Source organism: Mixophyes fleayi, chromosome 9 (genome assembly GCF_038048845.1).
Source record: "Mixophyes fleayi isolate aMixFle1 chromosome 9, aMixFle1.hap1, whole genome shotgun sequence".
In the NCBI taxonomy this organism is placed as follows: Eukaryota; Metazoa; Chordata; class Amphibia; order Anura; family Limnodynastidae; genus Mixophyes; species Mixophyes fleayi.
In genome coordinates this window covers 22,368,635-22,386,866 of record NC_134410.1, presented here as the reverse complement: position 1 = coordinate 22,386,866, position 18,232 = coordinate 22,368,635, and the positions used below count along the sequence as shown (strand labels likewise).

Here is an 18,232-nt window from a genome sequence, read left to right as displayed (position 1 = left end):
TAGGGGAATATGGTTATACTAGAGGGATTAATTCCCTCAGATCGGAATACAGTGATGGTAAGGGGGATTAATTATTATTATAAATATTAGTTACCTTAAAGAGAACATATAGTAATATTAGTGGATGGGGGAGATTCTTACCTCAAGGAGGGTATATGCAATGATAATAGAAGGAATATTCAGTTATTTCAAGTAACCAAATAGTTCACTGCCCATATAAAGGCACCAAGCTGCAGGCCTATTTCTTTTATACAGGCCTCGCATGAGATGTCTGAAGCAACTTCTAATAGTCGAAATTTGAGTGTGCCATTCCTTATACTACAAAAGTTTTCCTAACGAACCCTGAAGCGATGACATTGGAACGCACTGTTTATTCAGATATCATAACAGGAGTTAAATACACAATCTATAATATAAATGCCTAGTGGCGTGTGTTAGTCTGTCTGTGTGTGTGTGTGTGTGGAAAAAATAAAACCAAGCTGCAGCGCCACCTGCTGGGCGGAGTTATACACTGACCTACTAAATTCTTAGTGTGTGTGGAAAAAAAAACCTCAAAAGGGCTGAAATTTGGTATACTAAGATGTTTTTAATTTAATTGTTAAAAGTGTTTATAAAGATTTTAAAAAAAAAAATATATATATATTTCTTGAAGGAGAAGTGACAGTGGGGAGTGTTTGGTGGTTGCCGGGGGTGACAGTGGGGAGTGGTTGGTGGTTGCCGGGGGTGACAGCGAGAGGAGTGTGATACTCAGGACCGCTGAGAGAGATCCCTGTGTCTGGATAGACATCTGGATAGATGTGGCGATGAAAATGAAGGATAAGGTGATGGAGAAGAATGATGAGGTGGTGACATGTGGACAAAACCACGTTAAAAAAGGGCGCTTGCGTCGGGAAGTAACGCTCTTCCCCTGAGGAGGCCTGGGCTAGGCCCAAATGCATGACAAGACCCTTTTTAACACCTTAAGTAGCTTGATTTGACTAGAATGCATGAGTATCATGCACGGGTTAACTTGTACCAATATATGTATATAATGATAGTTTGGTGAATCAGTTAGTTCAGAGAGGGCTAAATATAATAATAGAATCACCTTGAGAAAGGCAGAATATAATTGTACATGCAAGTGTTTATTATCTTTAGTGAAATAAAATTTGCACACAATTTGATTTAAACTTATTTAATAGGAAAAAATTAGTATCATCTGATACCACACGGATCTACTCAAAGTTTATAAAAGTAATTTTCTATTAACCAATTTCAATTTTTTAACAAGAATATAAAAAATTTAAAAAAACAAAACATACAAATAAGTTCCTATGAGATAGTGGTATCACATACTCACAATTACACACGGTTTAGCAAGGAATACTTGTAAAATTCTTTTGTACAATTACAAGGAGAATCTACAGTAATAAAAAAAATATACATCCAACATACAGTAATAGAAAAGGGGGTAACTAGATTTTTGTGGGACCCGTAGCAAAATTTCAGGGACCATCACTGCCTAAAGGTCAAAAAAACAAATATACACACAAGGCTTTGACAATGGAGGGGCCCTCTTCCCACTGGTGGACCCTCTAGTCAGTACACCCGCTGCGAGTGTTGTGGTTCATCCCTTGGCAATGGAATAAAAAATAATTGTTGTTTTTTTGTTCTCTTTTTATATTTAAAGTTTAAATAATTTAAAATTTATTTTCTCATATTGTGCATATAAAGTCTATTTCTTTCCTAATCCTACATCTATCCCTTGCCTTATTACTCAATGTTTGTTGATGTTTTATATATTTATATCTGCAATGAGTTTCTTTTGAAAGGCAAAAGCTGGAAGTACATAAAACACATAAAAAAAGTCCACTCTTCTTCGGCTGAATCTAGCATGATTGCACAGTGTCCTTAAGTTACATAAAACAATATAAAAAAAAATGATTACAGCCAGTATTGCCAATGTTGGTTAAAATTTGTGTAGGTTGGTATTTTCTTACTTCCCGTTTTAGGCAGATTGGCACCTGAGTTACACTGCCAGCTGGGCAGATTGTAGCCAGCTGCTAATTTTATCAGCGATTTCCTGAAAAAAAAAATAAAAAAAATAATGGTTAGAGGATTTGTGTAGATTGGTTACAAAACATAAAGGGCGTCATTAGTTAAGGCACGTAAAATGAACGCAATGCCTGTTTTTTTTAGAACGCACATAAATACGCGTATCCGTATAGAACTACACACTAGATATGAAGAAACGTCTCTCGATTGTAAACAAGTTCTAGCATACATACACAGTCGTCATCACTAACGCTCAGCACTTACACCTGACCTGTTGCTGATGTAAGTTATATGGCTGAAAATCATGTACCTTAGCGATGCCCGGTGCTCAATCGGGTGGATGTACGCAAGCTCAACTTTGGCACACCCTTGTGGTACATTTACTACGTACATACACCCCTTCCCTCCCCCCATTCCGTTCATAAAATTGTAGCCTGTCGGAAGTAACCTTTTTTGTTCGTAGATGAATTGGATGTATTTGCGTTCACTGGTGTATAGTTCTTTTCTGAACATGCTCAGTGCAATTTTACGCAAAATACGGCACGTGTCGACATTTACGTTCCTTAATGAATCAGGCCCAAACTGTGTAAATAGATAAATGTAGTGATCTAGTCTTAATGTGATATTAATCTGACCTCTCGAGCTTTCTGCAGGGACAGAGGGTCTGTGGGGCGAGAAGGACCCATGTTGGCGCAGTGGGCTGTCCCATTGATAAAGATGGCAATTTCAGAGCGAGACTCATTCTTCAATACACTGAGTGCATGCCAGGGATCTACATCACCTGCAGGTAAGAGACACAAATGGCATTGTTAGAAGGAGAATGGTTAAATTGGTTACCTTCATCTATATTTAAACAAAACCACAAAATGAATAGCCATATATTCAACTTCTAGTTAACATTTTCTCATTTCTTCATGTGAAGTCTATATAATGCAACTTTAATTATAGTTATTTTCATATAGTAAAGAACAGATTGGCATTATGGTTCTCACTCAAACCATTCAATTTAAAACTCAATGCTCCATGAGCATGCATATTTCAAATATTCTTAAATGGTTTTTCCATTTATTGGTGTGTGCATGAAATGATGTATCATAATATCTTTAAATACATTGATTTACCCGTCACCCTTGCTCCCTTCCATGGACAAAATATCATTTTTGCTGCCCTTGGATATGACACAGAATTGCTCAGCTTTGTCCATTGGATACAATTATACAATAGATCAGTTACATGTTGTATCCAAGGGCAGCAGAAATAAGCTACAATAATAATAAAACTATATTAATAATAAGAAGAAGCAGCACTGTCTGGATGTTATAAATACTGGTAAAAAAAACACAGAAGAAGATCTGTAAAATAAAGCAGGAGCACATGATGCACAAACCAGTATATTAAAGTTAACTGAAGATGAAATAGAGGCTATAGTGTGATGCTAAAAAATGGCCAATTCATTATACTGATGTTAGTGACATTAGTTGTAAGAACAGCCCCATTAAAGTAGTAGATGCATATTAATCTTGGGGATTTAATACCATTAACAAAGATAATCCGGCTGGATTTGGGATGATCAGCTCCATAAAATTCATTAGTGAATTGGACGGACTGACGGACGGACGTGGTAGGGATCTGGAAGACTTGTGTGCAGAGGTCCAGCTGGGAGTTCAGTGTTAGGAGTGGGGAGAACGGACAAGAGCTGACCTCACAGGTCTGATCTGTTGAAGGGAATAATATAATCAAATTACAGAAATACAGAATGAATACATTATAATATGTATCCTGCAGCACTTACAGTATCCAAATTCTGTGCATGTTTGGTAATACCACTGCCGTTCCCCAACTCCAGTCGGGCTCAGCTCAGTGTTTCTCAAGTCTGACAACGTTTCCTCGTGGGAGTTCTCCACACACTTCAGCCCTATGAATTCTATGTGCATCTGGAAAAGCCAAATATTTACTTTAAATGCACCACATAACATTTTCCTAGTAGACTGTGCTGTGAAATCACTGCCATTCTAAATAGTTGATGAAATGACCATTACTCCAACAGCCTTTAAACTAACTAAGGTACTCACCGAATTGACAATTCTCAGTCCTTCATATGCCGATTTGGCACTGATCATACTCTGGCAAATCTTCCGCACATCGCAGCCCGCAGACTCCATGTTGTACTGTACAGCCCCCATAAATATATCTGCTAAATTGCTGACGAACTCTGTGTAATCGTCGGGGCCATGGAGAGGCGCACAAGAGAAGAAATCTTTTTCCAGCTGAGTGACATTCCCAGTCTGAAGGACAGAATCTACTACTCTGAAACTCTCTCTCACTCTGTCCAGACACTGCAGAGAGAGCAACACACATCTATTACATGGCAGAAAGAGAACTTATAGCGAAACAAAGTCATATTGCATTATCTAAATACAACGGTGATCAGAATTGTGCAAAATCAGATTTATATTTAAATTTGGCTTTAAGGAGAGAATAGCTGTTACTTAAGGCAATCACATGGGCACAGCAACATCATGAACACGTGTAGACTTGTTACTGCGGTTGTAAAATTACATCAGTACAGTCCAATAATGTTCCATTCGATTTCAAATAGATTACTAATCAGGCAACGCACTAGTTGTAGGGTCACACTTGCTGCCGTATCATCTCTCTAGCTTTTCTTTCACAATGTTTGTTAACTGCTGTGCTGGGCTCTTGCAGAGACACAATGGACCCACACGCTTAGTGATTCCAAAGCAATAAAACAGAGCAAGAAACAATAACTTGGCTTTTTTTTTTATGATACTGTCATATTTTAAGCCCCAGCAAGAAGCCAGAACAGCACTATGCTGCCAATGTAGGTGGCATTTTTACACTTTTTTTCAGTAACGATCTTGATCTATTTCAACGCTGTGTCCACCATTGTAGATCCACATTTTTATTTGCACAAATATATGGCAAATTACTACTAATGATTCTGGAGACTTAACCTATATCCCTTAATGCAGGGATTCTCAATTATTAATATGTGATTGGTAAATGTTAAGTATGCTTGGAAAAATGTGTTTGTATAAAAGTAGCCACTAAAGTGAGTAAATTTACTCATTTGTTTTTTTAAAAAAATCCCCTAAGGTTTTATGAAGTAATAATTTCATGCTATTTTAAGTTATATTTAACAAACTGAAGTACTTCTTAAATCTGAGGGTCACTATTGGAAACGTGCGTCTCATACTGAGAACGTCGGCCATAACAAAAATGGCACTGCCGGGCCTCCTCGCCACCTCTCCCTATAGCGGCTTTACTTCCGCCACTGGCCACAAGGTTTAAAGTCCAAATTACTCCACAAAGTAATCTAGTAACTATGACATAGTTCCATGTCTGCACCTTTGCTGATCCTCCAATCACTGCGTCTGACAAGCTTTGAGCCACCACCTGTGGATAGAGAAGGTTGAGGGTCACAATTTCATCGCAGACTGTGGGACATTTTCCTTCAAGTTTATTATTACCATTTATTTTATATAGCGCCACTAATTCCGCAGCGCTGTACAGAGAACTCACTCACATCAGTCCCTGCCCCATTGCGGCTTACAGTCTAAATTCCCTAACATACACACACATACACACAGACAGGCAGGCACAGACAGACAGACAGACAGAGGTCAATTTGTTAGCAGCCAATTAACCTACGTCCCTTTTGCGTTTTACAGCAACCTCGAAGGACAGGGTGAAATGTAGCCAGAGAATCTAAGAAATAGGTGGACCCACGTGGTCAAAGGCAGAGTGTTTTTATACAGGCCGTGGTATCTGAAGGGATCTCTAATAGTTCTAATAATGTACAGTAGGGAGTGCGTTATTCCTTATATTACACAAGTTTTACCAATGAACAATGAAGTGATTCCATCAGAATTCACCATTTATACAGATATTATTTACATGACTTTATACATGTATATGTAGAACTTCCTGTAAATATCCGTATAAACACAGAGTTCTGATGTCATCGATTTAGTGGTCATTAGAATACTTGTGTGGTATAAGAAATGCTGTACACCCTACTGTAAATAATGATATTAGAGGTCTGTGAACTGTATAAAGGCAGTCGGCCTACAGCCTTGTGCTTTTATGTGGTCACAGAATTCCTCAGTGACTTCCAATAGCCATATCAATTTACAGTAAGGAGTGCAATATCCCATATCATTATCTAGTGTTTGCAGAGCACTATTACTACATGCTGCGCTGTGCAATTCATAAATCATGTGTAAATTGTAAAAAGAAAGGAGTTAAGGAGGGCTCTTCTCAGGTGAGCTTACCATCTAATATGGAACGAGGAATGATAATGTCTGTCCTGTATGAGTGGCATTTTAATATAGTCACCATCAACAGTACAAGATTTTGTGACACCTTTTCACATGAGGGGTGGATCTATTGAGATATTTAACTCACTGGTTGTTTAAGGAGCTCTTAAAACAAACTTAAGAGCTTAAGCAGTGTTGATGAGGTCCAAGTACTACATCTAGAGAGCACTTAGTTTAAAAAAAATAAATAAAATGGAATCACGTGCGGCATGGTTTACGTGTGAGACATTGTCAATACTAATCTATATGTGATGGAACTGAATGATCATCTTCAACCATGTTGCAGCATTTCTTTCCTGACGGGAGGGGTATCTTCCAGGATGACAAACACCCCCACAAAATGTATGTGGTCTCCCATTGGTTTTATGAGCATGACACTGATGTAATGCAGATGCCATGCCCTTCTCACTCACCAGATTTATGGAAATATCCTGGAGTGACGTCTGAGACATCATTGCATAGCTACCTTGTAGATGAATAGTGCTTTACCACCTGCTCAATTGGTAGACTCACTTCCACAACGCATTTAGGCCAGTCATGGTTGCCTGTACCCTAGTGACTTTATCTTGGCGGTTCCATTTTATTTGTCCATTACCTATAGCAGCCATGGATGAGAATGTAAAGCATCTCCGCTATCTGCTCTGAGATTCCGCTGGTTGGGAATAGCCTCCAGCTCCTCATCAGGCTTTTAATTCCAAGATTACGCCCAGTCCCCGTGTATATTGGGACAACACGATGGAACAGTGGAACAAAGGTTTGATTCTAACCAGGCCCTATTTATGTAGAATTTGTATGTTCCCCTTGTGTTTGCATAGGGTTTCCACCCACAGTCCAAAAACAAACTGGTGGCTGTGGCCAAAAAATGGACCCTAGCGCGTGTGGATGAGAATTTAGATTGTAAGCTGCAATGGGGCAGGGACTGATGTGAGTGATCAAATATTTAACATGATGGCACTATGTAAAAAAAAAAAATTATAATAAATATTGTGAAGTCTGTTCACTGAATTTAGTTGGATTGAATTTGTTTCCGTTAAAATCTTCATCATCAACCTCATCATCAAGGCTTTCTTTTAGTATTCATAGACTGAAAGCAAACATCCGATACGTATGAGTTTTCACAAATGTTCCCAGTTGACTGTTAACCTGCAGTGTCAGCTTGTACAATAACTTCTGCCTTTTGATTTTGTAGCTAATTAACTTGCAGTTTGAAATTGGCAATGGTTTAACATAGCTTTGTACATTTCTCATATCCACTCATGTAACTGACTCTACCTGCCTATCTTTCCAGCCAATCACAATAAATAATGCAAATCAGCCACGGGTATCCAGCCCTTTAAGACTTCCTGCTAGTTAATGAAACGTTACATAACATCTCAGATAGATATCGTATGTTACAAGACCTTGTTATAATCTGTGAAGTCCAGTTCCGCTCTGACTGGGGCTGAGGAGGCCACTGCTGCATAGACCAAATGAGGAAACTGCAACAAAACACAGCATTATTTAAGTCTGTCCTTTTGTAGAGCAAACATTTTAATCGCATCCTAAGTCATTGATCCATTACTCACAATCACGGTCAGAACTATTTTCAGAAACTCAGAGTCAGTACAATAAATCGATTGTATAGTATGAGGTGTAAGAGCTCATCGAATAGGCATCCTAGGATAAACATTAATAAAGTCTCACCTTCAGTCTGAACCAAGCTGAAAGTGATCCAGGATAGGAACCTCCAAAGCAAATCCAAGTGTTGTTCCGAGTCAGGTTGTATTTCTGGGAGATGAACAGATGAAAAGAAGCCAAGTCTGCAAGTCTAAAGAGAGCGTTAATAATAAATACCAATTCTAATGGCACCAAAAAGCGTCTCCCAGTATCACATTGTGGGACGGAAGATAGTTTTCCACCCCCCAGCGTATGTGTGAGGAAGGAGTCACCCCTCCTTGGATATTAGGTGGACACATATAGTTTCGTACTCACGCTTGCTGACTGGACAGAAATCTTATTGCCTCCAGGGTCAGTCCATCTGGGTTAATACTAGCTCCATAATACCGATGTTCCAGGGATACTAGAAGAGCGCGATGCTTCTGCGCCAACTCAACATGCTCACCTACATAAGACGGCACGTTCCTGTGAGCAATTCTCCTACATACATATAATTTGCTCTATCACCAGCAACTATATATCTCTACAGCTAACTAGACAGTTGTTTATACAGAGTAAGGTATAAGTTGTACACATCTGATCATGTTATAATCAGGACATGGGAAAATAGCCGTCATTGAATACTGTACTAACCTGCAAGGACAGAGTATTCAGATTCGGAACTCTCCCCTCCGATATACAGGAAGACCGGTCCACCAGGGCGCTGCCAGAATTCTTCGTTCACCCAATACCTCTAAGAAAGTATCATGTTAGGTACAATGGTTGAGAGTGTGGTGGTAAGCACATTTGACACACATCTTCAAAAGATTCATGCTAGTATTTAAGGTTTCTGTATATATATAATACAAAATTTGTATTTACTGACCTGTTTATATGTAGCATTATTTCGCCGATTGAAGTGGTCCAGTGGTTGTGTTAGAAAGCCTTCAACTGGGGGCACATAAGAGGGTGCACCCTTTGGCAGCCCAATGCGACTGTAGAAGGATTTAAAGTTTTGGATCTCCCTTAGCTGGTGGATCTTCTTCCGGATCTGTCTCTGGTTCCAGGCTGTAAAGAAACAAGTCCGATGTAGAAACATGTGGTTAAAACTTCAGTCTACCTGCATCATTGAGACAAGAGCCTCTCTTCTCTACTCTAATGCTAATGGGGATCCTGTTCCTTCCGCCACCTAAGTCTTAGTTTGTGGCTTGATGACTCAGTTCCCTCCTCACATTATGACTGCCCCTGGCACATGCAGCCCTGTCCTCACAAGACAAGTGCACAGGTCACCCCCTCCACAGGATCAGCACAATCATTTCTGGCTGCTGTGAATATTTTCCGATGACCTAATAAATGGTCCACATGGACAAGCAGAAGATGAAAACTGAATACAAGAAGTCATCAGACCCTAAATAATAAAGAACTAGAGATATATAACTGAGTGCCTGAAGTGTACAGAAATGAGTAAATCTAAGAGCAAAATGGATTGGAGCCACACTCCTAGAATAATGTAATTTTGAGGGAGATTGCTCAGTAGTGTACTACAGAGAGATTGGGAAGGTGAGGCTGCGCTGTAGTGTAATACTGCGTTACAGAGTGACAGGGTAGGCGAGGATCACCAATAGTGCATTACAGAGTGACGGGGTAGGCGAGAATCACCAATAGTGCGTTGCAGAGTAACAGGGTAGGCGAGGATCACCAATAGCGTGTTACAGAGTGACGGGGTAGGCGAGGATCACCAATAGGGAGTTGCAGAGTGACTGGGTAGGCGAGGATCACCAATAGTGCGTTACAGAGTGACGGGGTAGGCGAGGATCACCAATAGTGCATTACAGAGTGACGGGGTAGGCGAGGATCACCAATAGTGCATTACAGAGTGACAGGGTAGGCGAGGATCACCAATAGCGTGTTACAGAGTGACGGGGTAGGCGAGGATCACCAATAGCGCGTTACAGAGTGACGGGGTAGGCGAGGATCACCAATAGCGCGTTACAGAGTGACGGGGTAGGCGAGGATCACCAATAGCGTGTTACAGAGTGACGGGGTAGGCGAGGATCACCAATAGTGAGTTGCAGAGTGACGGGGTAGGCGAGGATCACCAATAGCGCGTTGCAGGGTGACGGGGTAGGCGAGGATCACCAATAGTGAGTTGCAGAGTGACGGGGTAGGCGAGGATCACCAATAGCGCGTTGCAGAGTGACGGGGTAGGCGAAGATCACCAATAGAGCGTTGCAGAGTGACGGGGTAGGCGAGGATCACCAATAGTGCGTTACAGAGTGACGGGGTAGGGGAAACACTACAATGGAGTTCTACAGAATAAGGGGTAGGTTACAGTAGTGTGTTACAGAATGAGAGAGAAGTACTCTATACTGTAAACTGCCACAAGCAGGGCCCCTCTCTACTCATTGTCTCACTTCTGCATCTCTTTCATCAGCCTCGTCTGTACTTGTTCTGTTTTATGTGTAATTTGTATGATTTGTAACTGATCAGGCAACGATGATAAGGATCTCTTCTATGCAGTATGAATACATGAAGATCAGACATAGCTACAGATGCGAGATTATGGTCAGAAGCAAGACCTCTGGCTTTTTCCGGGGCGTAACTAGACAGTACTAAAACTGAAGGAGCTACTACCCCTCCAAGCCTTCATCATCATCATCATCTACTTATATAACGCCACTAATTCTGCAGCCTTCACTTAGTATTTTTATCCTCAGGTTCTATTAGATCGTCATTACTACCTGAATACATTGACATGCATCAAACAGCTGGACTAAACTGAATATTAAAGGCAGAATTTCCTGTGTGTCCTGCCTCCCCTATTGGAGTCCAGACGCCCCGCTTAAAGTCACGCGTCTGTGGAGAATCCTGTAACCTAAACTCAAGGAGGAGCCGTGCAGGAAACTCACCTAAACAAGAACGGTAACCAGGAAGCTCTGATCACAGCCTCAAATTACATTCCTCTAACCTACAGGATCTAACATGAGCAACAAATTAGAACACTTCAGTAGGTAGATTCATACAGATAATTTCCTTAAAGTGAAAAATTAGCTTTCATATATTTTTCTACTATTCTTAAAACCTGCAGTACCCTGGCAGACACCTACCCCTAAATTCTAGACAGTCCCAAGTGTTAAAGATTTGTCCCTGGAAATGTCCTGGTTTTCAATACTGACAATCTAAGCAGGACTGTTCCTGTTATTTTGCATATTAAATTCATTTATTACTACCATAGGGCCTTCTAAGTTAATATTTACTGAATAGGTGCATTAGAAATGCAAATAAATAACAATATAAACAAATGTAGTAATCATGCATACGATTGTATTGTTCTTGTTGTATGTTTTCAACCCAGTTCCTGAGGGAAGTAGTGTCAGAGTATTTAGAGAGAGTACTAACTTATGGAAGTGAGAGAGACATGGGTAAATGGAAAGTATATAATAAGTATTTTACTTACCCCCATCAGCTTCACCCAAGAGGGGCAGCAGGATTAGAAGGAACAGCCACAGACTAGTCATTGTAGGCAGAAGTTGAAACAGAAAGAAGCTAACTTCCTATTCACAGTACCAAGCAGCATTTAATGTCACATGACTGAGGGTTAGTCACATGATTACTCTAACTTCTGATTGGCTCCAAAAGTTGCAGTCTCAGCTTGTGGTTTTTTGCCTTGGAAGCAGAAAGCATGTGACCGGAGGTTTAACTACTTCACTACATTTATTAAAATACAGTTCTACTGAAGTTTGCTATATTGAATGTCGTCTGTACTAGACCAGAATCCTTTCACATACATTGTTATCAATAGATCATGAAGCAAACTAATTAGCCATAGATTTCCACTTCAGCAATTTCAGATATTTGTGAATGAATATCAATGCAACCTATTTCACAATGTCATGCTCTTGCTTTTTCTCCACTTACTTTTCAATTATCATAGCCCGTGCTGAATTAAATATTAATGAGCCAATTTATTAAGCCATAAACCATGCGGAAACAGCTTTTTCCGCATGGTTTAGGCATTTTTAAGTTAATTAGCTATCTTGCAAAATCCTAACGCAGGAGATATAATAGATATCTCCTGCATTAAGCTAAGTTGCGCATTAAACCACAGACCCCATAATTTTCAATGGGGACTGCGGTCTGGGGCTATGAAACAAGCTCCAAAAAGATTGAGTCTATTGGCTAACGCCATCTAGCCTATTGGGAGAGCATTGCGCTAGAGCAGTGGTTCCCAAACTTTTGCAGTTCGCGGCACCCTTAGAGTCTCCATAATTATTTCAAGGCACCCCTCCAAAATAATTATCGACTACTCCCGTTTTATAAGAAGTCAAAAAAACGTAATAGGTATTTAGGTCAGGACAGAAATACTTATTTAGTTGTATGCAAAAATAATACACATAAATCCAAGGGAAAATAATATTTTTATATATATTTTTTCCAATTATATTTCTGTCAAAGAATAATTTACAGCTAACACACACTGTGCCCCCTGCATCCACACACTCTGTGCCCCCTGCATCCACACACTCTGTGCCCCCTCTGCATCCGCGCTCTGCCCCCTCAGCATCCGCTCTCTGCCCCCTCGCTGTGCCACCTCTGCATCCGCGCTGTGCCCTCTGCATCTGTGCTCTGCCCCCTCTGCATCTGCGCTCTGCTCCCTCTGCAACTGTGCTGTGCCCCCTCTGCATCTGCGCTCTGCCCCCTCTGCAACCGCGCTCTGCCCCCTCGCTGTACCTCCTCTGTATCCCGCCGTGGACAGGAAGAAGAAAAAAAAGAAAAGAAAATCTTACCAATCCGGCGGCGCCCGGGACCCAGCATCCTCCTCTCTCCTGCCGCTTCTCACTGAATATGTCGGGCGTGATGTGGAGAGGAGAGACAGACTACCGAAGGTAAGAAAAGTCATCACCAGAAGTGCTTCCTATAGGAAACACTGTCCCGGGATGATTCTTTTAATAAATGAAGCCGAAAAGTCATCTGTCATCATTGCGATGACAGCTGATAATTCACCGGGCAAAAACCCATTAATTATTAAATAGGCCCTTTAGTATTTAACACCTGTCTTAGCAATACTTGTCTGATTGCGACATCACGTCTGTGCCCTCTGGGTGTTACTAAGGTGGACATGATTTGATCATGTAATGTTGGGAGAACTGCCTGACGTCCAGGAGGTCTCTACCTGTTTCTGAGCGTTCCGGGAGAGTAGATAACTATGGGTATAATGCAAGTTATACGTCTATAATATAACTAAAGTATATTTCCCAGGGACACTTTGCTGCTGATCCAGTGCACCCATGCAGATCATGTGCAGTACTGTCTCAGTGCACCTTGGAGCACTACAATACCCAGCATGTTACGTGTACTGTCTAGTAAAGTGCACATGTGCAGTAAAACAAAGCGCACATCAAAGTACGCATTATACCGGTGCTGTGCAAAAGCCACGGACAGTAATGGGCAAAGCCCAGTTTCCCACAACACCACTTGAGGTCATTTAAAAATTAAGTTATTTTGTGGGGCTAAAAGACTAATCTGAACATTCCTCCTTAATGGTGGTGTCATACAGTCACTATTAACGCTTGTGGTTTTCCTCCTAGACAACTGCTAGTGTTCAGGGCACTCCTTTGCTCCTGAGGGGACAGGATGCAGTGAAGGAGAGCACTTCTTTCACATGAGTGGTTCAGCACTGAGGATGCTGCATGCAATGTTACGTGAGGAGATTACATCCGTGTGACAGGCGAAGAGTGTTCCCGTCACGTCAACCTGTCATCGCAGGAACAATATGAGCACTAGCACATTTGTAGCTGGAAAACATTAGCATTAAAAGTGTCTGTGTGACATCACCCTTACTGTGCAACCTCCAGCCCTGGAAGCAGTACATTTCTACATCTCTTTTGTCTAATTAATGTACTTAATCCACTGTGTTCATAGCTGAAATGTAATTCTACATAGTATCCACTAAATGACACTGGTGAATAAACTAGTAAGCCTTTAGCAATCGCAGATTCTGCACCCTGCAAAAACATAAGAGATTCTGGTCTGAAGAAAATCAGAAGCGTCATTTTTCCGCAGGGACAGGGCCACAGTGGTGCGAATCCTAGTGAAGTGGGCAGGATGCAGGAGAATGGCCTGCACTCACGAGAGTCCGCCAGACTTACCCAGATTTCGGGGGTCTCTCAGACATTCCGGGAGACTAGGCAAGTATGTACTAACTACAGTTAAAACATATAGCTTATTTAAATAAGTTTTGCACTTTAAACATCTGCTGGGTCCTCGCATTGCACTCTTAATACCGACAATGTGACTATCTCCATTTTAAGTGACGACAATCACACTAATACCATTTTCTGCTGTCGCACTTTATAACAATGGTGTCGGAAATATTCTGTATCAGTTTTTAGGTAAGTCTGCATTTCCTAAAACTCTGAATTATAGTGATCGGTATATTAGTGTTGCTATAACTCTTGTCGGAAAGGTGCTCATCATGACAATGTATCCCACCCAGGCAGATATCTAAGGGGCAGCCCTCTAAAGATGTGTCCACGCCCTCATTGGGATGTAACCACGCCCCCTGCCCTGCTGCCGAGCACTGACATTTCGGGAGGTATGGTGACATGCACATACTGGCTGGTGCTCTTGTGTTATCCCAGACTCGAGCTTGACATTGCTTCATCACATGCAGAGGGAATCCAGGAGGCTAGACTACCTTCCCAATATTTCGGGAGTCTCCCGGATATTCTGGGAGAGTAGTCAACCATGTGTAAAACAACTGTGTCTGGGAGACTATAAGAATATAGCTGCCGCTGGTCTGCACTGAGGTCACTAGTAGTAGACACATATTTGGGTATTTTACTCTAGTGATTAATGTGTTACCAGTCAGATGTAGGTTCTGCTTACAAGACTTTTTTTTTAATTTCCCTACAGAAATAAAATACTTTATTTATTACAAGAAAATGTCCACCGCTCTCATAAATGGGGACAGGTGTTGCTGCCTATTAAATATATTTTTCTTGTATCCTGTAATATTTACTCTAAGTAACTGATTTCTCAGATCGACTGTATCTAGAAAAAAATATATTCAGTGACATATTTACCTAGCAAGATAAAAATTTGTACTACAAGAAAATGGCCGCTGCTCTCCAGCACACATATTTAGCCACTTTTTTTCTTCTCCCCAGTGTTTCCTCTGTGACGGAGAGTGATGAAGTAAATGGCATCATCACGCAGTGTTACTATCCCCACCTCTCTGTCTTTCACGGCTTCAGCTAGATTGTCCGACCCTCTCCTGCGTCTGGGAGATCACCTTTATTTTGGCAGTCTACCGGAAATTCCGGTGGAGTCGCCAAGTATGACATATAGTAGAGTAGTGATTTTTTTAAGTATGCCCTGACAGAAGCCTGAAAAAAATCAATAAGGGTGGCTTAGGGAATAGTGTGTATTTAGTGTGTATTTAGTGTATCTATTGGTGTACCTTCCAACTTTGTGAGCTATACTAGAAGGGACTGCTAACAGTCTACTATTGTTTTGTCTCCTTCTCCGCATCTGTTTTAGTTTTTGAGGATTGCAAGGCAAATATTGTAAATTTATGTGAAATAATACCTTTTTATTTTCTATTAGTGGTATCCTATTGTCTGAATAATTGTAAATTTATTTTTTTTGAATAAACATTGTAAACCAAATAAACCACATACGTAAACTTTCTAAAGAATTATGGGTAGTAAATTTAGGAATACGAAACATTTTGTCCAGACAGTCAATTAGAAGTAGAGATGCTCGGTACTTTCGCGCGAGCCCTCGGAATTTAAAACGAGGCAAAATATCAACGTTACGTTGTCCGATCTCGCGAGTTTTGGATCCTATAAGTACCGCCCTTCATGACGATCCAGCGCCATTTCACAGAGGGACACAGAAGGGGTAGCACAGTTCTTGGCAGTCTGTAGTGCAGTTGGGCAGCGTCATAGGGAGAAAAAAAAGAGGAGGGGTAGCAGTGTTCTTCAAAGTCTCCAGTGACATTCAGGAGAGTCCATTGCTCCATTGCTAATTGTCATTGCTGAAATAGAATTAATAGGTCTGGTAGGCTTGGTCTTCTAAATCTGCAGTCACATAATGTACAGTGTTATATAGGTAATACATAAAGAGGAGAGCTCCATTGCTGAAATACAAATAATAGGGCTGGCAGTCTTGGGGGGGTATTGAATTAGGTTTCCGCTGGACGGGAAAGCGCATTATCGCGGAACCTGCGCAGTATTGCCGGTTATACGGTACGGCAATAACGCGTTTTTTCCGACGCAACCCTATGGGGTGCGCATGAAAATCCACATTATTACGGTACTGTGAATTGACTTTGCGGCCCGTTCTGGCATGTTCCCGCAGACCCGAAACCTAATTGAATATGCCCAAAAGAGGAGAGTTCCATTGCTAATTGTCATTGTTGAAATAGAAATACTAGGGCTGGTAGGCTTGGTCCTTCTGCATTTGCAGTCAAATTGTACAGTGTTTTCAAAATGGATTCACAGCAGTACACAGAAGAGCAGGAGCATCAAGCAGCTGCTGGCATCAGTCATGATGATAGTAATCCCTCTACGTCATCTAGTAAAGCCTATGTTAAAGTGCATAGTGTTTGTAGGTCAGGGAAAACAAAATGTAATAAAACACCTTGCTCAAGAAAAAAAAGACCTGTAATCCAGGCAAAGTTATCTGCAGAAAAAACAAATTGCCAACATGCCTTTCTACAAACGTAGTGGCAAGGAAAGAATGAGGCCTTCGCCTTTCTCTATGAGTGCTAGTTCTGTAACTGCAACTGAGGCATCTGCTTGTAAGGTCAGTCGTGACCAAGCAAGACCTTGTCATTCGGACTCCAAAAGTGGTGTCCAAATACTTTTACGTGTAAAAGCTGAGCTGGAAGAAAACAGTAAGGCATTAGAGGAAAATGTATGTTCAGATTCAGAAATGACACAAATCCCTGAGGAGAGTCTATCCACGAGTGCTATGTGTAATCCTAACCATTCTGATAGTGTACACATAAAAAAGGACCCTTTCAGCATTTCTGTAGATGTGTGCATGAACAGCCCAAGTGTAGCCGGTGATACACAAATTGAGGATGCTACTCTGGAATTGCAACAGGGTGAGGGGGATATTTGTGTAGCCGACGAGGGCGCTAATAAGGATGTTGATGAGAATGATGTTGTTTGTGTAATTCCTGCACTGGTGGAAGCAGTTCTTGCACCTGATAAGAAAAAGGCACTTGTCATGCCTGGACATAAGACCAAAAAATCCACCTCTTACATGTGGAATTATTTTTACCCAAATCCTGACAACAGTTATCTAGCCATTTGTAGCGTTTGAAAAGCCACAGTCAGTAGAGGTAGGGACCTTAACCATCTAGGAACCTCGTCCATGTTACGCCATTTGAAGCGAGTTCATGGCAAGCTGTTGGTAAAATTAGAAACTTATGCTAAAAAAATAACAACAATCAGTCCATCAACAGCTAGGACCCTTCTCTCAGCTAGATCCCAACGCCTGCAATCTACACCCACAACACCGTCCTCATCAATATCCTCAGTAGCGATCAGAGTTAGTCCTGCATCCAAGTAGGTAAGAATAGATAATTCCTCTACTATCCTGGATTTCTCAGAAGAATTCTTGAGCGTTAGGCCCACTGCTGCTGCTGCTGCTGCTGCTGCTGGGGGTGAATCTTCAACCCAGAAGCAGACCAAGAAGAAGACTACTAGTAGTTTACAAGAATTGACTGTTAAACAATCCTTTGCAAGAGGAAGCAAGTATGAATGCTCACCCAGTCGCAAAGCACATCACAAATGCCATGGTGACTATGCTAGTATTAGATCTGCGTCCAATATCCACTAGTAATGCAGCTGTTTTTAGACAGTTACTTGAGGTCTTGTGTCCCCGTTACCAAATTCCATCACGACACCATTTCACTAGAAAAGCTATTCCTTACCTCTAACGGAAGGTTCGTAAAAATGTAATTATTGGGCACCAAAATTAGTAAGATCAGTATGGTTAGGTTCATATTATTATTTTACCTCATTTGAAGGGTTAGCTCTTATTGTCTGAGGACATTTCAAAATGATGGGGGACCTATTCATAAAAGGAGCTGCTTCATATTTATGGAATCTGTCCTGTTTCTTGGTCTTGGTTACACTGTGTGAGTACTGACACTAGAGGGCGATGCATGTCCAGCTTAGAAAAGAAGTGATATCTGTTTATACTCC

General features: G+C 41.1%; 1 protein-coding gene across 1 annotated transcript; it reads right to left on the bottom strand.

The window, feature by feature from the left end:
* Positions 1 to 1,158: 1,158 nt before the first annotated feature.
* On the bottom strand, positions 1,159 to 11,585 carry PRSS16 (serine protease 16). The gene is made up of 12 exons (XM_075186903.1): positions 11,467 to 11,585; positions 8,896 to 9,077; positions 8,664 to 8,763; positions 8,346 to 8,475; positions 8,058 to 8,181; positions 7,775 to 7,852; positions 5,404 to 5,451; positions 4,107 to 4,370; positions 3,827 to 3,968; positions 3,570 to 3,749; positions 2,670 to 2,815; positions 1,159 to 2,062 (listed from the first exon to the last, which is right to left on the bottom strand). The coding sequence occupies exons 1-12, from the start codon at positions 11,525 to 11,527 to the stop codon at positions 2,009 to 2,011; spliced, it is 1,509 nt and encodes a 502-aa protein (XP_075043004.1). The 5' UTR covers positions 11,528 to 11,585; the 3' UTR covers positions 1,159 to 2,008.
* Between the last annotated feature and the right edge of the window lie 6,647 nt (positions 11,586 to 18,232).